The sequence below is a fragment of the Bombina bombina genome, chromosome 3 (assembly GCF_027579735.1).
Source record: "Bombina bombina isolate aBomBom1 chromosome 3, aBomBom1.pri, whole genome shotgun sequence".
Classification (NCBI taxonomy): Eukaryota; Metazoa; Chordata; class Amphibia; order Anura; family Bombinatoridae; genus Bombina; species Bombina bombina.
Window position 1 is genome coordinate 503887206 of NC_069501.1, and position 21594 is coordinate 503908799.

The 21594-nt window shown below is 35.8% G+C and overlaps 1 protein-coding gene across 2 annotated transcripts in view; it reads left to right on the forward strand.

Annotated features, from left to right (window-relative positions):
- CEPT1 (choline/ethanolamine phosphotransferase 1) overlaps nt 1–21594 on the forward strand; it is a 178116-nt gene that overhangs the window by 92480 nt on the left and 64042 nt on the right. Inside the window, exons 4-6 of one of the 2 annotated variants that reach the window (XM_053706884.1) lie at nt 3200–3341; nt 11281–11365; nt 19940–20071. In XM_053706884.1, coding sequence (XP_053562859.1) covers nt 3200–3341; nt 11281–11365; nt 19940–20071 — 359 coding nt within the window. Of the gene's footprint in view, nt 1–3199; nt 3342–11280; nt 11366–12948; nt 13034–19939; nt 20072–21594 lie in introns of both variants that reach the window. The other variant, XM_053706883.1, reaches the window with a different exon arrangement.

Here is a 21594-nt window from a genome sequence, read left to right on the forward strand (position 1 = left end):
TGGTAGTTGATAAAAATTTGTGATCCAAAAGTCTTAAAAGATATACAGACTTTTATTAAAATTGTATAGTAACACACAAAAAATGTCCCTAGCTTCAAGATTTATGAATCCTATCCTTAGGGGGAGGCGCTGCTGCTGGCTGCCACACTTTCCTCAGGCTCCTGACCTCTTCTGGATTTATCTTAATTTTAACCTTCTTACATTCAAAATTCATCATAATTATTTCAAGTACCAATACCGACTCCACATAATGCACAACTAGACTCATAAAAATTGAACGGATGACATTACTAAAGTGAGATACTCAACGGATGGAAATATACTCCCACCGAACCATCTTACTACCAGAAAGAAATACTTTCAGCTGAACACCACAAACAAGGTACACTTAAACTAAAAAAAAAAAAACACAGACTCAACCCATGCACAAATTGGGTTTTGGATTTCATCATCCATTTAGCAATGCTCAGATTTCATTTCTAAACACAAGAAAAACTAATTGATGAAGTCTATTTTACTAAAATACATTGGTTTTAAAACCCCTGCATGCTTTCTTATCTGTTATCTACAATGCAGCCTGAAGTGCAAAACCTCACACCTCACTCTGGCCTGAATCCCATAGAGCAGGGCAATGTAACCAGCCCCCACTGCTAACATTCCTACAAATACTAGAAGCTATTTTAACCCCTTTACTGCAGAGGGAATGACCACCTATACGCCCTCACATCTGCACTCCTTAAGACCCCAAAAAGCGGTCGCAGCACTCAGTCCCTCACTAGTGGCTACCCTAAAATCACTCAGCATTTTCAAAGGGACCGACAGGGGCTGTTGTGGAGGAAAATCAAAATTTAAAGTTCTATATCCTGACACTATCACAGCTGCCCCACCACCATGTCCACCCGCAAGCCCAATTGAAGTGATCCAACCTAAAAGCCACAAAAACCGCAATATCAAATCAAGAAAATCTCTCTGTGTGATCCCTATTAGAAGACACGTTGTCTCCAAAGTACAGAGCAAAAACTCAGAATCCCAAGACTGTCCTATCAGAGCAATCCTATGCAATGCCAGATCAATAAAGAACAAAACAGCTATTATTTCCGACCTTATTGAAACATGTGAATTATCATGCATCACAGAATCATGGTTAGATGAAAATGCAGGGCCTATTCTAGAGGCAGCTATTCTAGACAACTACACAGTGTTCCACCGCCCGAGACAAGATCGCAAAGGAGGCGGAGTTATGATCTGTGCAAAATCATCCTTAAATCCCAGACCAATATCAGTCCACAAAACCCAATCTTTTGAATGTGTAGCTGCCAGCCTCTCAATAGAGAGAGGATTCCGAATACTGCTAATATACAGACCCCCAGGAGATGGGAAGAGATTTCTTCAGGAACTCCCAGACCTTTTGGCTGGCTTAATCCTTGAACACCCCAGTTGGCTTATATTAGGAGACTTTAACACTTGGATTGACAACACCCTATCCCTGCTTGGGCAGGATCTCCTCAGCTTGATGAGTACACTCGGCTTTACACAAATCGTCACCACTCCCACCCACAGAAAAGGTCATACACTTGATCTAGTGTTTCAGTCTGAACTTCTTCAGAGACAAGATTTCCTCAATCCGAACTGCTATCACAGCAGGCCAAACAGTTACACACCAGAACCACTACAATGGAATGCCAGATTGCCCCAGTTTATGGTCCTAAACATATTCGATCCTTTCCAGTCAGGCTTCAGATGCCGCCACAGCACTGAAACAGCGCTAGTCTAAATGATCTCCTCATGGCAAGAGACAAAGGTGATTACTCCATTCTAATCCTCCTGGATCTCTCAGCTGCATTTGACACCATTGACCATATGATTCTAATAGAGCGCTTGCAGTACATCTGTGGTCTAGGAGGCACCGTCCTTAACTGGTTTAAATCTTTCCTCGCTGGTAGATCACAGATAGTAATATTAGGATCAAGCTCATCAGCACCAACAGAACTGGCCTGCGGAGTTCCACAAGGATCTATCCTGTCTCCCATGCTATTCGCAATTTACTTACTACCACTGAGGGACATCATTAACAGACATGGCCTAAGGTATCATTGTTACACTGATGACACACAACTCTACTTCTCCTTTTCTCCAGATACTACAGACCCAGCATGCCACATAAACAGTTGCTTAATAGACCTCATCGAATGGATGAATGCTAGCTGTCTCAAAGTGAACCCGGACAAAACAGAGTTACTCTTGGTGAGGGGACCCCGAGCATCAAAAATATCCCACGATCACCCAACTGGCCTGGAGCTTGGAGGCTCTGAACTCGTTAGTTCAGCAAAGGTACGAAACCTCGGAGTGCTGATTGACGCTGGACTATCTTTTAAACAGCAGATTTCCTCCGTAATAAGATCTGCCTACTTTCATCTGAAAAACATAGCCAGGACACAACACTTAATTCCACCGGATGATATGCCAACATTAATCCATGCATTTGTATCCTCTAGGCTAGATTACTGAAATGCACTTTACTTGGGCCTCCCAAAAAAAGAACTCCATCGCCTTCAGACAGTACAAAACGCAGCAGCAAGACTATTGACCAATCAAACTCGCTCCTGCCACATAACACCTGTTCTCCACTCCCTGCATTGGCTTCCAATTAAATGGCGAACATATTTTAAAATTGGCCTGCTGACTTTCAAAGCCTTAAACAACCAAGGCCCACAGTACCTGAAAGAGCTCCTGACACCCTACATCCCATCCCGTTCACTTAGGTCAGCCAACACATCCCTCCTCAGTGCCAAGAATAAGGACAAACTCAGGCTCTAGAGCATTCGGCCACGCTGCCCCTACTTTCTGGAACTCTTTACCGTGCGCAATCAGAGAGGCACCGTCCTTACAGACTTTTAAAAAAAAAGCTAAAGACCCACCTCTTCCATCAGGCATTCAGTCCGCTTATCTGACCTTCAGAAACTCCTAACTTTTATGTCTTATGTTGGTATATTTGTAAAGTGCTTTGAGTCTCACAGGGAGAAAAGCGCTATATAAATCGCAAATTATTATTATTATATATATTATTATTACCTTCTTTTGTATGCCACCATTAAATGTTTCATTCCACCCATTTACTGTTTAGTGACATCTTTTCAATCTTCTTAGCTCATTTGTATGTTGATCCTGAGTATAACTCTGTTCTATTTCCCCCCACCAGTTTTTGTGGTCTTAGGAACGTGCATCGCTGTACAGCTTGGGACAAATCCAGACTGGTTGTTTTTTTGCTGCTTTGCTGGCATGTTTATGTTTTATTGCGCCCACTGGCAAACCTACGTCTCTGGGACTCTTCGCTTTGGAATGTAAGTTACTTTTCTTTTGTTGTGTTTTTTTTAATTGAATTCTATTTTGTTTCAAAAACAGACATTACCCTTTTCATTATTCTGTTACATAGCCAACAATATAAAATGCATATTTTATATAATGTAACATTACATTCTCTCTCACACTGTTATTATTATAAGTGCCAACATATTCTGCAGTTCTGTCTATAGGTACAATTCATTTAAATAAAGCAATGATATAAAACTTGTAAGAGACAAGACAACATTTGATACACATACAGGAGTTAATCATTTTGAAGACTGGTGGGTATATAGAATCATGCACTGTTGCAGTAGGCAGAAATCTTCAGTTTCGTCCCATATGTATCCCTTTTCCTGCTCACATACAGCTTTTAAAGGGACAGTCAAGTCCAAAATAAACTTTCATAATTCAGATAGGGCATGTAATTTAAAAAAAAACTTTCCAATTTACTTTTATCACCAATGTTGCTTTGTTTTCTTGGCATTCTTAGTTGAAAGCTAAACCTAGGTAGGCTAATATGCTAATTTCTTAGACCTTCAAGGCCACCTCTTATTTAAATGCATTTTGACAGTTTTTCACCAGTAGAGGGCGTTAGTTCATGTTTGTCATATAGATAACATTGAGCTCACGCACGTGAAGTTACCTAGGAGTCATCACTGATTGGCTAATATGCACGTCTGTCAAAAGAACTGAAATAAGGGGGCAGTTTGCAGAGGCTTAGATACAAGGTAATCAGAGGTAAAAATTGTATTAATATAACTGTGTTTGTTATGCAAAACTGGGGAATGGGTAATTAAGGGATTTATCTATCTTTTTAAACAACAAAAATTCTGGTGTTGACTGTCCCTTTAACTATATGGGATAAGGTAGACTTGGATCTAGTTTTGCTCATAGCCTTAAAGGGAAACCCAAAAAACAGTTAACAATTTACTTCTATTATCTAATTGCTTAGTTCTCTGGTATCCTTTGTTGAAAACCATACCTAGGTAGGCTCAGGAACTGGGAGCTAGCTGCTGATTGGTGGTTACGCCTATATGCCTGTTGTCATTGGCTTACATATGTGTTCAGCTAGCTTCCAGTATGGCATTGCTGCTCCTTCAACGAAGAATACCTTTTTGCTACAGAAATACTCCATTCTGTCTGAAAAATAATATTCTTCATAGTTTGTGTCATCATTTTAAAAGGGACCTTAAACACCTTGACATTTGCAATATAATTATACAATATTCATTTTGTCCCCTTTTCATGTTATTGGCTCCTCCAAATAAGGCAAATGGCTCGGGGACATAGGCTGATGAAAAACAATTGCAGCAAACAAGGTGTTATTTTGTTTTTAAAATGCTTAGGTAATATGTTTTTCTATAACAAGGCAACATAAATGGCTTGTAATTACCAGATGCTTAGTGTCCCAGACAGATTTATACCTGCAGATTAATAAATGTCTTTACATTTGTAGTAATATTATGTGAAGGCGCACCTTATTGTTTTATTATTTATTTATTAACATTTGCTTGGCCTTTGTCTTAAAGGGACAGTCTACACCAGAATTGTTATTGTTTAAAAAGATAGATAATCCCTTTATTACCCATTCCCTAGTTTTGCATAACCAACACAGTTATAATAATATACTTTTTACCTCTGTGATGATCCTGTATCTAAGCCTCTGCAAACTGCCCCCTTATTTCAGTTCTTTTGACAGACATCCATTTTAGCCAATCCAAACCGGCTCACTGGAACTTCACCTGCATGAGCATAGTGTTATCTATATGACACACATGAACTAACACCCTCTAGTGGCGAAAAACTGTCAAAATGCCATGTGAAAAGAGGTGGACTTCAAGGCCTTTAGAAATTAGCATATGAACCTAAGAATTTCAAGAGAACAAAGCAAAATTGGTGATAAAAGTAAATTGAAAAGTTGTTTAAAATTACATTCTCTATCTGAATCATGAAAGTTTATTTTGGACTAGACTATCCCTTTAACTACCACAAATAAATAAGATCCTAACATCATCAGTAAGGGGGTAGTTACATAAAGGAAAGGGAAAAACCGCCATAGGTTTATTTATTTTTTATTCTTCTTCAAGGGTGCACAGAAATATATGTCTATCAGTACTGAATATGATTCTACTAATGTAATGGATTTATTAGTAAGAATTGTTTTTTTTCGTGTGCTTTATAAATAAAAACTAGATATTCACAATGATTTGATTCTGATCAGGCTGCTTTAAAGGGACAGTAAAGTCAAAATTAAACGTTCATGATTCGGACAGAGCATGCAATTGTAAACCATTTTTAAATTTGCTTTGTTCTCTTTGTATTCTTTGTTGAAGACTAAGTATAGGTATGCTGATGGGAGCATGCACATACCTATGGCAGTAGTGATTGTAACTATGTACAACCCTGCTATAAGCAAGTTGCAAACACTGCTGCCTGGTGACTAAAGACACATGCACGCTGCCTTGCTCACTCAGTATTGCTCTTTAACAAAGGATACCAAGAGAACTAAGGAAAATTGATAAAATAAGTTGTTTAAAATGTCATGTTCTATCCATCGATTTAAGTTTAATTTGGACTTTACTGTTTACTTTTAACAAAATAAGCTTCTCCCCAAAAGTCTTATACAGCTAATACAAAGGGTAATATGAGTTGTAATCAAAGATGACCTACATAATATTACTTAAAGGGCAGTGTACGTTAACATTTTCTCCCCTTTAATGTGTGCCAATGATCCATTACACCTGTTTTAGTGTATACAATTGCTTCCAAATAACTTTTTTACCTTTTTATTTTATCAAGGGAAATAGCTGCCTTTCCCGCTGAAACTTCCACCTATACTGAAAGAATTTCAGTACAGAGTACTGGCGACAGAAAAGCTATGTAAACGAGAGCCATCAGTAGAAATAAGTTGGGGGCCTAGCCCTTTTAAAGGGTGTTCGTGAATCAGCTTTAATGGGACAGTCTGCAATAGAATTCTTATTGTTTTAAAAGATAGATAATCCCTTTATTACCCATTCCCCAGTTTTGCACAGCAGACAGTTATATTAATACACTTTTTACCTCTGTGATTACCTTGTATCTAAGCATCTTCTGACAGCCCCCTGGTCACATGACTGTGACTATTTAAAATCTATTGAGTTGCATTTAGTACTGTGTTGTGCTAACTCTTAAATAACTTCACAGGTATGAGCACAATGTTATCTATATGGCTCACATGAACTAGCAGTCTCCTGTTGTGAAAAGGAAATAAAAAAAGCATGTGATAAGAGGCTGTCTGTAGTGGCTTAGAAACAGGCAGAAATTTAGAGGTTTAAATGTTATAAAGTATAATAATCTAATAATGTTGGTTGTGCAAAGCTAGGGAATGGGTAGTAAAGGCGGTATCTATCTTATTAAAGGGACATTAAACCCCAAAATGTTCTTTCATGATTCAGATAGAGGACACAATTTTTAAAAAGTTTCCAATTTACTTCTATTATCAATTTTTTTCCATTCTCATGTTATTCTTTGTTTAAGTGATACCTAGGTAGGTAGCGTGCACTTGTCTGAAGCACTACACAACAGGAAATAGTGCTGCCATCTAGTGCCCCTGCTAATGTATAACATTGTTGCAAAACTGCTGCTATATAGTGCTGCAGACACGTGCACACTCTTGAGCTTACATTTCTCCTTTTCCACAAAGGATAACAAGAAAACTTTTAAAAAAATAAAAAATGATAATAGAACTAAATTAGAAAGTTGTTTAAAATGTTCTATCTAAATCATGAAAGAAAAAAATGGGGCTTATGTCCCTTTAAACAATAAAAATGTTTGTGTAGACTGTCCCTTTAAATGCAATCCAACTGCAGCTTCCCTGAGTGCACTGTCCCTGTTCTGGCTCTTTGTGCTCTTTTCATTCTTACAGATTATGTAATGCTATCAATTTTGTTTGTTTTTTTGCTCTCTTAAAGGGACAGTCAACCATAGAATTGTTATTGTTTTAAAAGATAGATAATCCCTTTATTACCCATTCACCAGTTTTGCATAACCAACACAGTTATATTAATATACTTTTTACCTTTGTGATTACCTTGTATCTAGGAACCTTCTTCCAGCCCCCTGATCACATGACTGTGACTGTTTATTATCTATTGTCTTAAATTTAGCATTGTTTTGTGCTAAATCTTAAATAACTTTCTGTGCCTGAACACAGTGTTATCTATATAGCCCACATGTACTTTCTGTCTCTTTGTGTTGAAAAGAGATTTAACAAGCATGTGATAAGAGGCAGCCCTCAAAGGCTTAGAAATTAGCATATGAACCTACCTAGGTTTAGTTTAAACTAAGAATACCAAGAGAAAAAAGCAAATTTGATGATAAAAGTAAATTGGAAAGTCAATTAAGATTAAAAGTCCTATCTGAATAATGAAAGTTTAATTTATACTTGACTGTCCCTTTTAAGAGACGTAGAATCCTGAGGGGTTTTTTTTGTGTTTTTTTTTTAATAAGTTTCAGTTCATTCTTCACACAGGAAGCCGTCGTATAATACACTTCTATTGGCTTGTGGTTTCACACTCTGAACAGCAATTACTAAAACATTTCCCAGCAGCAACACAAATGGCAAGAAATATACAATTGACAAATACATTTCTCTTGGTTCCTTCCTTGGTTGAAACGTTATAAATGTAAAAGTTGGATGAATAAAATGAAACCATTTCTTATGAAGCTTTTATTGCCACTACTTACTGACGTTCCATTTCAAATGCACATTGCTCTAATGTTTAAAGGGCCGTTATAATTGAATAATTACATACTTGAATTCATTTTAAGACTAGCGACCCTGTACCTAAATGTGTTCTACCCCCGTAAGGCGGGGTTAAATGCATAGAAGTAGCGCTCGTGAGCTGCAAGGCACTGTTGGTCTTAAGCAGAAACTATAGCTGATCCAATCAGTATCACTAGTTGCAGGAGCGAGCTGTGTAACTAGTGCTGCTGATTGGATCAGTGGCAGTTTCCGCTCAGGACCAGCAGTGCTCTTTGGTTACCAGGCAGTACTTCTACTATGTGCTTAACCCCTTTTGCAGGGGTTGAACCCATGTAGGTGCAGGGTTGATGGTCTTAAAATGACATGCTCTAACAAATTCAAGCATGATAGAACACATTTTAAAGGGACAGTAAACCTAAAGGGCTAGATTACAAGTGGAGTGCTAAATTATCGTGCGCCCGTAAATAACTAGCCATTACAAGTGGCTGGTAAATGCTACCGCAAGCTTTCAGTAGCAATTAGCGTTCCAAGAATTAACCAGAGGTCTGATTTTAAAACTATCCTCTAATTGCCCTCAACATTAAGTGTGATGTCCCTTTTTTTTGTTTAAATAAAAATTGTAGCATCTTTTTTTTTTTTTTTTTTTTTTTTTTACTTTTTTTATTTTTAACTGCATGGAGCCGCAGAGAGCTGCTGCTGCCAAATGAAAATGGCTGCTGACCCAGTCATCAGAGGTAGTTCTCTGTGGGGCCTGAGTAGTACATCAACATTAAGGCTCAACATGTAGAGGGCTGTGAGTGATATAAAGGGCTAGAATGGTTAAAAAAAGGGTGTGGTAAAATGGAAAGAAATGGAATGATGTTATAGTGGTGTGAGGAGAAAACCGGAGATACACACAAACCACGTTATGTGAGTTATTACTCATTGAGATGTCATTAATGGGACACTGAACCCAAATTTTTTCTTTCATGATTCAGATAGAGCATGACATTTTAATCAACTTTCTAATTGACTCCTATTATCAATTTTTCTTCGTTCTCTTGCTTTCTTTATTTAAAAAGCAGGAATGTGATGCTTAGCAGCCGGCCCATTTTAGATTCGGCACCATGGATAGCGCTTGCTTATTGGAGGCTTAAATTTACCCACCAATAAGCAAGCGCTATCCATGGTGCTGAATCTAAAATGGGCCGGCTGCTAAGCATCACATTCCTGCTCTTTAAATAAAGAAAGCAAGAGAACAAAGAAAAATTGATAATAGGAGTAAATTAGAGAGTTGCTTAAAATTGCACGCTCTATCTGAATCATGAAAGAAAAACTTTGGGTTTAGTGTCCCTTTAAGGGCTGACGCATTGTCTGAGATAATGTATGATGGTGCTTCCCTCACCCCAGTATAGTACATGGGTGAAATACAGCCACTTAATTTCAACTGAGGCAGAGGGAGACTCTCAAAATACAATTCTTGCTGAATCATACTTACACTAGTGGTTATTGCTCTGACTGTGCAAAGTCATCATTATTGTTGTTATTATTAGCAGAGAGCCTACAGATTCTGCAAAGCTAAAATAATGCATAACAAAATTATTTTTTTTAAACATCTATTTTGTTTGCAGATCTTTTGTAAAGCAATGCTTAAAAGGACATTAACTCAACTTTTACTTGTGTTCTGTAGAAGAGATCATTTTAAAATTGTATTACATAGTTTTATAGAAATAAATGAAAGAAGGATAACATGCACTCCACACCTAAAATACTAATTTGAACAGATTATTATTAAAATATTATTACAAATTCTAAAAAAACTATTTGCAGAGACTACCTAATTAAATTGGTGACATCACCACCCAAAAAAAAAAACTCCCAAAAGGAGAAAAAAAAAGTAAGCTGATCCATTCCAAAAGCTTAATATTCACAAAATAAATAACCATTAAGGGGACATAAAACCCAAAATTTGTCTTTCATGATTCAGATAGATGCTACAACTTTCCAATTTATTTCTAGTATCTAATTTGCTTCCTTGTCTTGGTTTCCTTTGTTGAAAGAGCAGTAATGCACTACTTGGAGCTAGCTTAAAGCCAATAACAAGAGACATGTATATGTAGCCACCAATTAGCAGATTCATAGTCTACCTAGGTATACCTTTCAGCAAAGGATAAAAAGAGAACAAAATAAGTTAAATAGAAATACATTGGAAAAAGCATGCTCTATCTGAAGCACAAAAGAAAAAAAAATGGGTTTCATGTCCCTTTAAATACTTACATGCCTACCTTATGGCATTAACATGCAACTACTCCTTAGGGGCTAGTAAAACAAAGCTAATTGGTTGTCGTGACTTTTAGAGTACATTCACTTTAGGCCTTCATGATGAGATGATAATGTAAAGGTACATATGAGGGGCATGTAACACGACATGCCCATAACAGTACTTCCAGTGCACAACACCATGCATTCTCCCAGCACACCATTCTGAAACCCGCTTCCTCTTGTTTTCTGTGGCCCCTCCTCAGCTTGGCCAAGGGTACTGTTCCTCAACACCTTTACAATGCCCAAGGTCATCTAAGTACACAAGAGGTAGAGATGTCAGATGGGGTTAGATTAGTTAGTGGTTGGGAAGGGTTGTCCAAGGATCTGGCACACTTAGGTTGTCAAATTGGCCTGTGAGAGAACTTAGGGTTGAGAGAGAAAGTCTTCACAGTAACACATTTTTTTTGTCAAATTCTGGCCTTAAAACTTATCACATATATATATTAATTCACCATTAAAACATTGTGTATAAGATGTATGATTCTACTATTTTACTACCTATGATTCCAAAGGTAATCCTGAGTAAAACTGATACTGGTGTTCTATTATCTAGCAATAGATATGATTTTCCATTAGTCATTGGCCATTAATGGTTAATAGTCTGACTTTTTTTCAATGAAACTGTGCAAATGTATGAATACATTGATATATCTAGATAACACTATCTACAGAAGCTAAATATTTAGCTAAAGTAACGTGTTTAACATTCTGTGTAGCTGATTAATCAAGCAACTTTTAATGGGTTAAAGGTACAGTACTATATTAACTCAAAATGATCTAACATTTGTGTTTAATGGGTTAAAGTGTCTGTTCTGTAGTTAATAAAACATGGTGACACGGGAGGGGAAAAAAAAAATTCAGCTCAAACAATCTCTTTATTCTACATATAGATTTGATGTCACAGAGACTGAATTGAGTGTAATAGTTATTCAGCTACTCACAGGGACAATGGGACCTGGGTTCTGGAATGAAACGGTAACCTTATATATCATGATGAGTTTGTATCATGGAGCGCATGAAGCACTGATTGGCTTCCTTAATCATGCATTACAGAGACTAAAACAGTTAATAGACATGTGGTTTGACTGCAGAATTGCAAATCAATTTAATTATGACAAAACAAGGTTTTCCACATACATGATTAAAATAATTAGTCTTGTATAAATAAATCTATACATTTTAAAGGGATAGTCTAGTCAAAATTACCTGAGTAGCACTTACTGATTGGTGGCTACATTTAGACTGCTGATCCAAAAACTAGTCGGCTCTCAAAGGGACAGTTATGTCTCCACTTTAATTTGTTCCCAATGATCCTCTTTACCTGCTGGAGTGTATTAAATTGTTTACAAGTATTTCCATTACCCTTATATTGGCATTTGAAATAGTTTATTTAGCCTGTGGTATCCCCACCCATTCTGAAAGTTGTTGGCCTCAAGGCCAACCTGTGTTAACACAGCCAGTAGAGGAAATTACACTCCCAGTGGGTTATAGAAGAGATAAGGTAATAAAATGTTAATTTTCCATTGTTCTCTCCAAGTATTAGTGATTGGTTTATGGACAGATATAAGATAAAGAAGAATTTGTATGTACATAATGTGATAAAGTAATGAGATCTGATTATACCTCCAAGCTCAACACATTTTATTAGGTTGTGGCTTTAAAACACAAAATCAGCTAATTCATATACACAAATAAGCCTTAAAAAGCAAATCTCATACATTTTATACTCTGCAGCTGGTAAAAAAGTAATTGGAAACACATTAAAGGGACATTAAACCCCATTTTTTTTCTTTTGTGATTCAGATAGAGCATTCAATTTTAAGCAACTTTCTAATTTACTCCTATTGTCAAATTTTCTTAATTCTCTTGGTATCTTTATTTGAAATGCAAGAATGTAAGTTTAGATTCCAGACCATTTTTGGTGAACAACCTGGGTTGTTCTTGCTGATTGGTGGATAAATTCATCCACCAATAAAAAAGTGCTGTCCAAAGTTCTGAACTAATAAAAAAAAAGCTTTTATATGCCTTTTTAAAATAAAGATAGCAAGAGAACGAATGAAAATTGATAATAGGAGTAAATTAGAAAGTTGCTTAAAAGTGCATGCTCTATCTGAATCACGAAAGAGAAAACATTTGGTTCAGTGTCCCTTTAAGGGAAAAACAATTTTATAGTATACTGTCCCTTTAAGCTTACATTCTTGCTTTTTAAAATAAAGATACCAAGAGAGAGAAGAAAAATGTATAGAAGTAAATTAGAAAGTTACTTAAAATTGCATTCTGTATCTGAATCATGAAAGTTTAATTTTGACTAGACTATTCCTTTTAACACTGATATAGACTAAGTGATGTGTTTTGATAATTAAAAATATACCCACTGCTGTATTGCTGCTATATTCTAATAATATTCTCTGCTTTTAACTCCTAAAAAATTTGATTGAATATATTTAGTTTAAGTTTATGCATGATAAAGGTGCCCAGTGGCGGACTATTAATGTTTCACAAATAACTGCATTAATAATGTTTTTTTTTTATTTTTTTGGCTTTTTGTATGTAATCAGAATTGATGTGACTGAAGTGCAAATCTTCATAATAATCATGCATTTATTGGCTGTGATCGGCGGACCGGCTTTGTGGCAATCAATGGTAATTTGGATGATGTGATTCTGTTAATCTGGTAATTTGGTAACTGTTTATTTTTATTAAATTTGATGATAATTTTGCTTCTATGTTTTGTGAAAAGTATTATGAGTAGATTCTATTTTAGTCACTGCACACTGATCCAATCACGTCTCCCCTTCAATGTTGTGTTTACTACAATACTAACAAATTACTACCTATGCATTTGTGTGTTTTAAATTGAAATCCGCTTCTTGAATTATAGATGTTTGTGACAATTATTTAGTTGACTTTATTTTTATCATCTCTGTATTTTCATGGTATGTCAATGGTCTTGAAAAAAATGTCTTGGAATCTAGAATTCAGGTAGGTACAAACCCTCCCAGAAGTCTTCAGGGGGTCCCCCCTACATATACCCCTTGTCTGCTTCAGTTCAGTTTCTACCTATTTGGGTAAGGCAGTTAATTGTGGTTGTGTCACAAATAAAGAATTTATTTCGGACAGAGGAAGAAAGAAGAATTTTGAACTTTTTGTAATTCAGTTGTGGCTCTTATTGTTGGAATACTTTTGAAATCAATAAAGAAATAAAAATAAATGGCCTGTTATATGACGATTTTGTTTATGAATTCTAAAGTGTTAAAATGGAGCCGTTTTGTGCGTTGCAAATCTTTTTACACATTATGCTACTTTTTGCTGTTGCAATGGACTGTTGTGCTTCACTTTTTTTTGGCCAAATTTTGTCTTGTTCTTATGTTGTGTCATAAAATACCTTTATACCGTTTAACCAGTGTTTTCCACAGAAAATTTTGCTAGTCAGTTGGCATTATGAAGTAGCCAAGTAAGAGTAGTGTAATTATTGTGTAGTATTAGAACATATTTTCTATTCTTTGTTAATGCTACTTATGTTTTTCAAAGAACACATTAATTGTATAATGTAGCATACATTAATTTAATGATAATTATTGCTACAAAAACAACAAAAAAAGCTAATTTTAGCTTAATATTGGCTTACTTGTTATCTATATGGTACATGAACTAGCAGTATCCAGTAGTGAAAAGCAAATAAAAATGCATGTGATAAGAGGCTTCGAAAACGGGCAGAAATTTAGAGATGTAGATGTTATAAAGTATATTAATATAACAATGTTGGTTGTGCAAATCTGGGAGTGGGTAGTTAAGGTGTTATCTATCTTTTTAAACAATAACAATTTAATGTCAAATCTTATCTTCTCTTTAATGTCAAATCTTATCTTCTTAGAATGCCCCCCAGCTAAGCACAAATATGCATAATGTTCTAGCTATTTCTCTGACAGAGATAGTTTGTTCTCTAAATGGAGTTAATAAGAATGTTTGCCAGCATTATTGAACAGGTTTTTGTATGCTTCCTTATGATTTATGTTTTTCTAAGATCATGGGGTCCTGAGAAGTTTTGGGCCTTTTGACTTGTTTTGAACGATCTCCTGGGGTTTGGGATGGCTGCCTTTTCTGTCTCAGAGTGTAGATTATTATTTTATTCTAATCAGTTAATTATTCCAAGGAAGGAAATAACTTTTCATCCAGTTCTGAATTTGAAAGAGCTAAATATGTTTGTAAAGGTTCGTCATTTTAAGATGGAATCATTGTATACTGTAATTTTTGATCTGGAGACAGGTCATTTGCTGACCTCTCGTGCTTCAATTCATTTGAATAATTTCTTTTTCCTCAGATTTACAGCTGACATATTCCTGTTTTATGGTTTTTTTCAGGCTGGCAAACACTCTAGGGGTAGATTTATCAAAGGTTGAGCGGACATGATTTGCTGTAGCGAATCATGTCCGCTCAACCACGCTAAATGCCGACAGCATATGCTGTCGGCATTTATCATTGCACAAGCATTTCGCGGGTGGCCAATCAGCCGCTAGTAGGGGCCGTCAAACTATGACTGCTGCTTCTTAACTGGCGGACCAGAAACAATAGGGCATCGATGCAGCATCTGCTGCTTAATAAATTTACCCCCAAGTTGTCTAGTGGTTTTCCTAGCATGGATACTGTCTCAGTGGGTGTCTTTATTTAGATAACAACCTAGAAAAGGCTGCATGTCAAGAGGACACAGTATGCTATATTTCCTTGGTGATTTCTTCAGAACCCGGGATGGCAAATCAGTCTACCAAAAAAACTATTTTTTTTCTGTGTAGGATTTTTAGATCCAAATCTCCTGGGGGAAATAAAATAACTTTCAAGATTTGCAGATATCGGAGATCTTCAGGCAAGGCATCTAGCTTCATCAAGGGACTATATCAGGATTGTCCAACATCATAATAGTTCTCCAGTGTATTTTATCTGGCCCTCCACTTTTCAGGTTGGCTACTGCTCCAAGGAATTTTAGCAAGGTTCTAGCATTTTGTGTAGTAAAGACCAGGGGTCTTATTAAAAAAAAACTCGCCGGCAATATCTTTGGAGGCTTTTTTTAAACATTATATTGCAATGTTGGTGCCTCTCCTTCGAATCCAAAACCCTAAACAGCTCTCAAGCTAAACTTTGCCTTTATAAAATTGTTTGAGGGGCCTTATAGTACTGACGAGATGTCTTAGATCATCTTGCCAGAGTGGAGAGCTTTAGATCATTGGGCCCCAGGTCACAGGGTATTTCTATGAATCATTATCCAGGCTTAAAGGGACACTAAACCCAATTTATTTTTTTTAATAATTCAGATAGAGCATACAATTTTAAGCAAGTTTATAATCTACTCCTATTATCATTTTTTTTTTGTTCTCTTGCTATTTTTATTTAAAAAGCAGGTTATGTAAAGCTTAAGAGCCGGCCCATTTTTGGTTGAGCACCTGGGCTGTGCTTGTTTATTGGTTTGCTAAATTTAGCCAGCAATCAGCAAGCGCTATCCAGGGTGCTGAACCTAAAATGGTCTGGCTCCTAAGCTTTAAATTCCTGCTTTTTAATTAGCGCTGCGGAATCTGTTGGCGCTCTACAAATAACCGATAATAATAATAAGAGAATGAAGAAAAAATGATAGTAGGAGTAAATTAGACAGTTGCTTAAAATTGCATTATCTATCTGAATCATTTAAGGAAAAATTTGGGTTTAGTGTCCCTTTAATTATATTGTCTCATCAGTAAAGCTGAAGCCCTAAGGTGATTCTGACGCTTTTTGGTATTCCTTCCAAAACTCTCTAATGCCATCAGGCCAAGATCTCTTTCTGGGATGTATTGGCACAGGTTAGGCCAGAATATTTCTACCAAACTTATCTGTGCAAAGCATGTCTATTATATGTGCATTTCTTAGGCAGAAGATTACTTGGTAAGTTTGATAATATCCCAATGTGGGCCAGCACTCCTGTAACCAGTGCACGTGAAGACAGGGGTAAAACTGCCAAACCCCACCAATAATCCAAAGAATAGTGTAGTCCACAGCACTAATATATTTTCTCAATATGCTTTATTCAGACATTTAAAACAGCAACGTTTCGTGACCATATGTTTTATTAAGTGACATATGGTCATGAAACGTTGCTGTTTTAAATGTCTGAATAAAGCATATTGAGAAAATATATTAGTGCTGTGGACTACACTATTCTTTGGATTATTGGTAAGTTTGATGGCAGATGTGATTTCTTGGTATTTATTTATCCCCCTTCCTTTCTTTGGATGTGGTTTCATAGGGAGTCCTTTTAATTTTTGTATTTAATGTTTAATATTTATTGTTCAGACTAGTTTTTATCTTTACTTAATTACTTTTGGCACTGCCAATGTTTTTGTAGATCAGCTGCGCAATAGAAGGCGTTTCTCCTGGCGTTTATCTATCCTATTCTGCTTTGTTTTTGTCCATAACTAGTCATATTTTTGTGAAAACCTGGGTTGTTCGTGCTGATTGGTGGATACTTTCATCCACCAATAAACAAGTGCTGTCCAGGGTCTAAACCAAAAATTGTCTGGCTCTTTAGCTTAGATGCCTTCTTTTTCAAATAAAGATAGCAAGAGAACGAAGAAAAATTGATAATAGGAGTAAATTAGAAAGTTGCTTAAAAGTGCATGCTCTGTCTAAATCACGAAAGAAAACATTTGGTTCAGTGTCCCTTTTCCTTCATTTGATCTAGCTTTGTTACTGATCCATCAGTACAGACGTGGTTACACAATTCTCAATAAATCAATTTCTCTTTACAGTTGAAGTATAAACCATAGGACAGCCCAGACCCTGCTTGACACAACAATTTGATTAATACCTCTATATCCATTTTATCTTCAAATAGGTTCTTGCTTGGTTATATTTGAACTCAAGCAGAAAGGGCAAGGGTATATATAGGTGTGGTGGGTGTCTGATCCCTCAGACTTCTGAGAGGGGTTTCTACCTACTTCAGAGAAGTTATCTACCCACCAATACTGCTATGGTTCTGAGTGTGAACAAACTGATTTATCGGTAAGTAGAAGTCTGGTTTGTTAGTGCTTCTGCGGAAGCCACGTTTTAACATAAGTATCATCTGTATTACTTAAAAAGATATGAAACACTTTGAGATTGTAATATAAAATGTTTTATGTGTAGAAACCACCCCCAACAAAAACCAAACTTTGCACTATACTTTTATTTTATATTTTGCCCACTTTTAAGTTAATTTAACTCTGAAAATTGTGGGTGCTGAAAATTGGCGGTACATACTGCAGACTTCAAAAACCTAACCGTGCCACATATCTATCCCTAACTGGTCTCAAAGAGGTAATAAGATAAGATGCTGCAAAAACAATGCAAATGATAGTGATCAGCCTTGTTTGCTCCAGTAACATGTCCAGATAAGGCAAATGGTAAAGACTGTTTCGCCATCGGAAAAAAAACCACAATGTTAATGAAGCAGAATTTTTTCACACTTGGTATGTTATTTTATGGCAAGACAACCGATCGATTAGTCTTATAATTACAAGGTGTTTTATGTACCTTTTTAAATGTGCAGACATTGCTTTCAGCATGCACTGGAAATCCATATATAAAAAAGAAATTGGCAACTTGAGTGCGTACATTGACTTTGTGCAGTTAATGATATGCATAATAATCATATGAAGAAGAAGGAAAGTTATTTCTAAAGTGGTATTATTATTGTCAAACTTTTACACAATACCTAAATATTTAAAGGGATATGAAACCCCATATTTATTCTGATAGACCATGCAATTTTAAACAACTTTCTAATTTACTTCTATTATCTTTTTTTGTTCTCTTGGTATCCTTTGTTGAAAAGCAGGGTCATATTCTTACAGCGGCCCCTTTCTGGAGCACTATATGGCAGCAGTTTTGCAAGAATGTCCATTTGCAAGAGCACTAGAGGGCAGCATTATTTCCTGCCATCTAGTGCTCCAGATGCCAACCTAGGTATCTCTTCAACACAGAATATCATGGGAACAAAGCAAATTTGATAAAAAAAAAAAAGTAAATTGGAAACTTTTTTTTTTAAATGGAATGTTCTGTCTGAATCACAAAAGAACATTTTTGGGTTTCATATCCCTTTAACTGTCTGTTCCATACAATTTGTGTCTTCATACTACCAGCACCAGTCACCTTTAGAATATTTCTTTTTATGAACCCTGTGTGTCTAATTATTATGCCTCTGCAGAAGGTACTGGAAAAGAGACTCAGGGAAATTGTAGAAATAGTGGGCAAAATAATAAATATAAGTACAATGGAAAGTTTTACTTAGCTTACTTTTTTAATGATTTTTTTAGTTTAATGTACCATTTTTAATAGCATTTTCTTGGTAACAAATCACTCGGGTTTAATAGTTGCATTTTGACCCATTCTTCAGTTTGCCCTATTAAAGGGATAAAAAATTAAACTTGCATGATTCCGATAGAGCATGTCATTTTAAGACACTTTTAAATTTACTTCTATTTTCAAATGTGCTTCGTTCTCTTGGTATCCCTTGTTGAAAAAGAATACGCACATATCATACCCTAGTGGGAGCTGCTGCTGATTGGTGCCTGCACACATTTGTCTCATGTGATTGGCTGACTAGATGTGTTCATCTTGTTACCAGTAGCGCAATGCTGTTCCTTCAGCAAAGGATAACAAGGGAACAAAGCAAATTTGATAATGGAAGTAAATTGGAAAGTTGTTTAAAAGTTGTATGTTCTATCCAAAGCATGAAAGAAAATTTTGGGGTTTCCTGTCCCTTTAATTATACTGGCTGAACATTGCCACTTGTTTTTTTAACTGCTTTCTTTGTTTTTGCTATGGTAGGAAAAATAAGTAAATAAATACATAAATATAAAATAAATTAAAGCATCCATTAAATTATTCACTTTTCAGCCAACTATGGTTTTGAAACTTATCGTATCTTCTTCATTTTTTAATTTTTGTCTTTTTGAGAATCAATGTTTGGGTGTTGTAGTTTTAAAATAAATCCTGGGGTAACAGAACCTTTGCTATATGATCCCCAGTCACTTTGTCAGGCTAACTTGCTATAGTTTGCCTTTTTAATGTTAAATATTATTTAGGACATAAGTCTTATTTTACTCTTGTGTTTTTAATTTAATTTTTACTTTCCTGTTGTGTTTTTTTGCCCTACTCTCACTCAAGTTCCAAAAAAATTGAGTATATTGAATAATCTAAAAACAATTCAAATCTTAAGTTTTTAAGTTTGACAATACTTGCTAAATGATTACCTATGTATTAGAGCCTTGGAATGGTGCAGGTGTATATCTGTTTGTAGACTCTGTAAACGTTTAGGAGCCAGAAGGGAAATCATAGTTTATATTATTTTACGTCTCAGATCTATGAGTGTGTATATGTATTTGTGTATATATGTAAAAAATCTCATATGCAGTTGTTGTATTTGTGTGAATGAATGCTAAGAAGCACATATATATAATTATGGTTAGTATTGCATGTTAATATAGCATGCATGAAGTCCATCATTAAATGTGCACTCACCCCCTTCTCTGCTTATTCCACTGTAAGGTACCAGTGTTGAACATACCCGTGAAGCTTGTTCCAGCTCTGTGCACTGTGGCAGGCACTGTTTTCTCCTGTACAAATTACTTTCGAGTCATCTTTACGGGAGGTGTTGGGAAGAATGGGTCCACAATTGCCGTAAGTTCTGGTTTAAATATGTTTTAAGGGGCTGTCTCTATCTAGTTATCTGTTTATCTAAATTATGTAATTCATTAGGACTCGGCTTACTTTTGCATCTAAAACTCACTTAAAATACATTAAAATGTTTAACCTAGTAAAATATCAAAAGCTAAATAGAGAATCATATATTGAATAGCCGATAAACTAAACAACCAGTCAGTACTGATGTTTGATGAGGACAAAAATTCAAAGAGCGGGGATGATTCTGGTTGGTTTTACTACCTCCAATTTAGGTATCAGGTACAAGAGCTTATTGGCTCGAACTTTACAGCCTTCACTACATACTTAGAGATCCTGTGTCTAGCAGGCAGTTGAAGGGAGCTATAGCAGATTTCTACCCTATATTTAATATGCTTGATAAAAATATAACAATGTACTTTATGACTAAATGTTAGATGAATATCAAAACATTCATCCATATATTTATACTGTAAGCTAGGAAAATAATTTTTAGATTATGATAAAATAACAGAAAGCTGCATATATCAAGTTTTAAAAGAAACATTTGTTCCCAAGCTGTTAAAGAGAAATATGATAAAATATCATACCCAATTAATAGACTCCTGAAATGTTGGACCCCTTATATTACTACTCTAGTTCATTGTTCATTACTTCTGGGATTCAACTCCTGACCCACTAGGAGGAGGCAAAGAGTCCCAAAACTCTGAGTGCTCTATCCCTCCCACCTCACTGATTAGCCAGTCTAAAGTATAGCCAAGTAAAGAGAAGTAGAAATGTAGGAAATGACAGCATAGAGGAATGAGGTGCAAAACTAGAACTGCCCCCAGAAAAAAGTACAATAAAAAGAAATAGGGTAGGCCTTGTGGACTCTCACCACCTCAAAATAAACCCGAGCTGTGGAGTCCACAATTAAAGGATTACTTTCGGTTATAATTTTTAAGCTAAACAACTAACATATTAAAGTTAATAAACATTAATTAAAACCTACTGACCTATATTTTCTCCAAAACGAAGTTTCATAACGTTCTAAAAGTTATATCTTTTATTTGCCGATGATGTCACGTTATCCTGCCCACTATTTTCAGCACTGCATGTTCAAAATACTTAAACCAATAACTTTGTGTTTAAAGCGCCATTTTGAAACCTAGGTATTGTAAACGGATTGGTACAGAGCAAAGGATACCCGCTGAGTGGGTTTGGAAAACAATTAAATTTTGCAGACAAAATTTCTGATATACGGTAGAGATATGTTAATGAAATGCTATTGATAAAAAGCGTATTTGGGGTAGTTAGTTAGTAACAGGCATAGAAAATATTTACTTACAGTGTCCCTTTAATGATCGTAGGATAAAAACATACTGCCTGGAGGACTTTCCTACCAAAGAAGCAAAAACATCCAAGTGGTAGAATTTAGAAAAAATATGTAGGGGTGATCTTGTTGTTGCTGTGCAAAGTTGTGCTACAGGAGCCTTATTTTAAAAGCTCAGGAAGAATAAACTGATCTAGTAGAAAGAGCAGAA